The 5,944-nt window shown below is 44.1% G+C and overlaps 1 protein-coding gene across 1 annotated transcript in view; it reads right to left on the reverse strand.

Annotated features, from left to right (window-relative positions):
- Nucleotides 1-4: 4 nt before the first annotated feature.
- Nucleotides 5-5,944, reverse strand: part of RANGAP1 (Ran GTPase activating protein 1) — a 19,748-nt gene continuing 13,808 nt past the window's right edge. The window contains 2 exon segments of the mRNA XM_009321896.1: nt 5-213; nt 4,806-4,927. Of these exon segments, the coding sequence (XP_009320171.1) occupies nt 144-213; nt 4,806-4,927 (192 nt within the window). The 3' untranslated portion in view covers nt 5-143.

Below are 5,944 nucleotides of genomic sequence, written 5' to 3' on the forward strand. Positions count from 1 at the left end.
GGGGGGGGAAAAAAAAAAAAAAAAAAAGAAAGGACAGCATGTCTGTATGGGCTCTGGGATCCTCTCCCACTACGCAGCTCTGAGTTCTTTGCTGACAACAGTCCTATGAGGAGGGAAGGGCACAGCAGCACATCTCTTGTCTCTTACAGCTGGTGGAGGGTTTGTAAGAGCATGTGGCAAGCAAACGAACAGGAGTCAAGAGCACGGTTTGGTCTGTGGAGAGAGGAGAGAAAGATTAAAAATACTAAATTTAAGAACTGCTTTGTATCTGACTTTGAATGAGCAAATAAACACTATTTCAAACGCACTGGGCTTGCATGCCCAGAAGTCTGCATCTTTTCCTCTTGGTCACCTCTTCTGAAACCATTCCCTGACCTCTGCACAGATCACTGCTTCCCATCAGAGCTTGCTGCTGAAAATTCTCTCTCCTGTTGCTGAGCCTGAGTCAGGAAGACAATGGCCGAGAATCAGAACATTTATTTCCACAAGTACAAAAATCAGCAGCCGATTGTTGATCTCTGCAGCCCAGTGTCCTACTTTGGGTAGCAGGAAGTGTGTGTGGGTAGAAGCCCCTTTCCCTCCCAGCAATGGAATTTTCCATATAGATTCACCGTTTAGGGCCCCAAAACACAGAAAACAAGCCTGCTCGTACTCAAATCTTTTCTCACCCAGTCATCTGCCCTCTTTGACCCAATGGTGACTTTGGTCTCAGGGCTTAAGTCTTTAAAAGAGGCCCTCCCTGCCCCTGAGGTCAAGTAACACCTGACTGCCTTTGCTCGGCCACCTTTTGGGGTGCCTTACAAATAGCCCACAGAACCTGCAGACCATCAGCTGAAAGCACCTGGCACAGAGATTGCAATAGCGAGGTCTACCTCACGCAGAATAACCTGCTCCTTGAGGCTAGATAATGGAACTACAGTCACACCAGGGTTAACGTGGGGCTAAATCTCCCTAACCTTCGCAGCACCTCCCAGCAAAGTATATTTCTGTTTCCACAGGCCCCCTGTTCTCTAAGCATCACTGAAACTTCTAACAGTCTGTATCCATCCACTAGGGAATTTCCTCCAAAGAATTTTAATCCAACGTTTTCCACTGTTCTGAGAATGGAAGTCATTAATTTTACGACTCTCCTACACCAAGACAGCAAAATACCCTTAATAGCAGCGAGGTCTACTCAATTTGGGAAAGAAGGGGAAGCTGAGATAAAGATGGGAGTATCTAGGTAGGAGCAAAAAATTCATCCTGGATTTACAGTACACGGGTAATAACAGCTGCAGAGGTTGTTTGGTACAGGGCTCCATGTATGCTACGGTTTAACAGAACCACATCCTGGAGAAGAGTTAACCCCTTCTAACCCCGCAAGAGCCATTCACTGCCCCGCACTGAACAGACAGGACACAATTACAACCTGCAGTTTATCTTCAAAGTGGCTGGGTGAGGTATTCCAGTCGTCATCTTTGGAAGACCCAGCCCTGTTTGCAATGAGCAGGCTGATTTTGTCTAGGCAGCTCCCCATTTTTGGAAATAGAGAACCTGAACTGGCTGATGTTGATCACAGCCAACCTCCCTCACAGCCTCCACTCCTAGCACCAAGCCTCCTCTAACACTAAGAGCCTCCTTACTTGCTGTGGAGTTAAACTGCCTGCCGCTCTGTGCTAGAGACTATTGAAAGAGGCCAGTGATATGATCCAATCCTGCAGCAAAAAGCAGCAAAAAAACCCCAACCCAAACACCACCCCAACCAAAAAAAACCCCAAACAAACAAAAAAACCCAACCCTTACAAAAAAAACCCACCACCACCTCCAGCAAGACTCAAGCAGGCAGGCAGGCATCTACATACTTGCAGTGTCTCCACCTCAAGGCTTATGGAAAAGCACATGTGGATTCACAGCACCCTCTTGCGTGCAGAAAAAGAAAACAAGGGCTGACAGCAGCAGAGTAAGATGGACGCTGCTTACAGTCCATATCCATAATTTTATTATTTTTTAATGGAGAACACTACCTACATCATCACAAATTGTCACAAAAGAAAGGAGGAGAATGACGACTCCAGAAGTAAGCCCCTTGCAGCGAAAGGCAGCACAGCTCTAGCCTAGGCAGCTACAAGTACTTTACAGCTCTAGAAGCCCAAAGGAGCTAACTGCAATCCTAAAGGACAAAACTAGAAAATATCACAAAAATGCACACCAGTTTGCTGCAAATGAAGGACTCATGGGCTTGACAGAGCGGGAGTAGATTTGTTGCAGAAACAGAGCCCAAGTGAGGTCTGCAGCTTACTAGGTTAACCAGTTAGAGGTTTGATTTAAGATTAGGATGTGATTTTGTTCTGACTGAATTCCAAGGAAAGACAAGGGGTGCAGGTTAATTGAGAAGCTGTTTTAACTGGACTTTGTGGTCCTTGAACTGCTCTTGTTCTCTCCAGGCAACTGTAAAGGATTTAATAGCTGTTCTCCTTGTTCTCTTAGGGAAAGCATTTAAAGAAATATATTTATAAAACACAAAGGTATATTTCTTTTATATAGTATTGACTTCGTTATGCTGCACAGGACATAAGTTTCCCTGTGATAATATCACACCTTGCAACAGAGGGGTTTGCAAATCAGAGAAAGCTTCAGCTCCCAGAATTTCACAGCACCCCGGACACTCTGCGGGCTGGCGTTAGCACCCTTACATACCGAAGGCAGGCAGACAGATCTGCCTTCTACTGTGAGAGGCTCTTGGCTCTCGCACAACTTATACAGGACCTCTGAACAATCTCACACTTTCTGAAAGACACTTTCCGAAAGACACTTTCCCCTCTTGTAATTGCAGTGAAATGTTGGCTATGGTTTCAATGGAATTTTTGTTGATGGATTCATTAAGGCCAGAATTTTACTCTTATTTTGTCACATACAGCATCATCTACAGATGAAAAACATTTATTGGTATTTTGCAGGCCTGGAGCCTGGGAGAGGCCTACTTACACACATACAGGGAGAGCGGGACAAGTGTCTTTTGTGAGCAAATTTGTTTAGAAGGACACGTCAAGTTGAGTTATGAGGCCACTCTAGGCACTGGAACCTGACAGAAGCAATTAGAAGGGTCAAATGCACTGAACCAGAGTCCCCTTTCTGTACTCCCAGCTTCGAGTGATTTAAATCCTCTGTTTGGAGGGCTGGGGCTGATAGACACTAAGTGGTACTTGTTTTGATCAAGCTGGGTCTCTGCATAACTAGTGCCTGATGAAGTAAGCCATTCTTCTCTCCACCCTTTTATTTTAGGGCTGGTATTGGATCCTTACGCTGTACTCATCTACTTGATCAACAAGTAAGATCCCAGGCACAGGCAGCAGTGTAGGAAACAGCAGAAATCCAGTGATCTGTCTGGACAACTTCACATGGCAACTCCTGATACTTCTTGCTTAAACCTATAATGATTGAGTAGGAGGTATATTTGTTCAGTTGGTAAAGCACAGGGTCATTGGCTTGTAACTGCCTAATTCTCAGCCTGATCAAGCCAAAGAGAGGAGACAGCAGACAAACTGTTCCACCAGAAGGGCCTCTAGGTTAGCATTTGCACATGTGTAAACAAGCTAGTTACGTAGTTGTATTTTCCAAAACTGACCTTAGCATGGCTGCTCGCTGGACACATACCACTGCTACACATCAGCTTTGACAGCTTCAGCCACACCAACGCTTGGAAAAATTCTTCTCCCCTATCACAACTGGCCTGCTTCCAATCCCAGTAGAACTAAGAAAAGACTGACTACCGATATTTGACTGCATCCCTATCGCCCATGTTTCCTACTGACCACAAGTATTTGATGCCTCTGCCTTTCATCAGCAAGAGATCCTAAGCGTCTGCATATTACCCATACCAGGAAAATCAGGAAGGCTTAAGCCTCATTCTGGAACCCGTTAAAAAGCTGCTCTCGCCCTATATGGCACGTGGCCCATGCTGAGCCAAACAGCCACCAAGCTCCAAATGGATTTCAGACCTCTGCTGGTTTTGCCTAAAGTGACAATTTTGGACTGTTTCTCCTCTTGACTGCTGAAGAGTGATATTTAATCTTTCCTCTCTTGAGGGAAGGTCTATTTGGTGTGTTTTTTCTAAGTCTTATCAATGCTGAAGTTCACGCTGATTTAATTCAGAAGAGATATGGCTTCCACAGCTGTTGCATTTACTATGTTTTAAGACATTAAAGAAACTAAAGCTGGTGAGGGCAGGGGTTGATTCTATACCTATACTAGAAGTAACAACATTAAAAAGAGGCAGGCAGTAGAAGCAGCTTCTTCAACGTTTATGCTCCCAATTTAGTTCTCAGAAAAATCACTAATCTTGTTGCTGTCACAGTAGGCAGTTTCATTTAGAAACAAATTCAGTCTTTGTGCTTTGCAGTGTTTTGATCTGCTGGTGTTCAGTGTTACACAGCATGACAATTCAGGTAGAGCTCTGCTGACCCTCATACTCAGAAGGATGATTTCAGCGTACTCATAGTTCACTCAAGCAGTGGCTAGAAACCCAGCAGGTTTCCTTAAGCTTAAAACAGCTCTTCTGTGACTGGCATTAGCAGTTTCTGCTTCACAGCCAGTTAGTTGCAAAGCCAGCTTTCCACTATTTCTTCTTTAGGATCAAGATTTTTTTACTCTCAACCTTGCACACTGGAGTAAGCAAGATAAAAGTAGAGGCCCATTAAACTATTAATCCTTAATTTCAGAACAGACGTTTAGTGGACTTTAACAGAACAGCTTGCATGTAGCCATTAACCCTCGAACAGTTTCACTGGCTCCCATGGAGAAGACTGCATGGCAAGTACAATACTTACTTTGTGACAAAAGCTGAGAGAACTGGGGCCAGGGATTTCGGGAAATAATCCTGCTGGACCATATGGTTCAAGGTCATAAGAATACCATAGAGGCTTGGGACAGCTTTGATCTTCTCTTCACTCTGAGAAAAGGACAAAAAGATGAAGTCAGACATAAGACAATCACTATTTTGGATTAGATATCCACTGTAGTTCACAGAGGCAATGAATTCTCTGTTGAATGAAGTGCTCCCATACACTGTAGGAGAGAAAGCTAGTCACTAGATTAAATGCAGTGTTCCTCAAGACAAAGGTAGCCAATTCCATAGCCTCCCAGCACCAGCATCTGAAAAAAAGCAGCATCAAGAACATTCTAGTCCTTACCAATTGACAGCAGTAGTAATGGGGAAAGGGAAATAATGAACTTGCAAGTGAAACAGCCAAATCTTCTCAGAGGCCCTGTGCCAAATTGTTCTCTTAAGGAATTCCACCAGACTTCAATTAATAAAGAATTCAGTTGCCTGAATTACATAATTTTTTTCTTGGTATAAAAATGAGCTACAGAATAATACATCTCCAGTTCTTCAGCAGGCTTCCTCCAGAACTTGATGCAGTATTCCCAGAACTGGTCTCACAATTATGTACAAGATAAAGTTAATAGTCATCCCCCTGCTCACATGATGCACAAGTTATTCTTGCTCCTAACGTGATGCTAACCTAACTGTCCCAACTCTTACATTGTTTTCATTTATTACTCCACTGCCATTTCAACTAAAGCCCTTCATTCTGTAGACAGGGTCTAGACCTGTGTTCCTAGGTGTATGACCTTGGAGTTCATGGTGCCAAGAATATCTGTTGCTCATGTGCTTCCAGCTATGTGGTACAGAAAATGATGGAAGCTGCTCCCTCTCCACATATGCCTAATTAATCAGCAGTCCTCTATATCACAGATGACAATCAGCTGGCTGATCCTCAAGGGCTGTATTATGCCACTCCCTGGCCTGAAAGAGTTCTTCTGGTGCACAAGTCTGTGCTTTGCGCCTCATGCATATTTGCTGTTTTCTGTATGGGTAAGAGGTAGGCGGCAGTCCCTGAAACAAGCATTCTGCAGAACAAAAAGCCACCTCGGGTTCTGTTGACCTGTCTGAGAAGTGAGAAGC

This window comes from Pygoscelis adeliae, unplaced genomic scaffold (genome assembly GCF_000699105.1).
Source record: "Pygoscelis adeliae isolate BGI_AS28 unplaced genomic scaffold, ASM69910v1 Scaffold60, whole genome shotgun sequence".
Classification (NCBI taxonomy): domain Eukaryota; kingdom Metazoa; phylum Chordata; class Aves; order Sphenisciformes; family Spheniscidae; genus Pygoscelis; species Pygoscelis adeliae.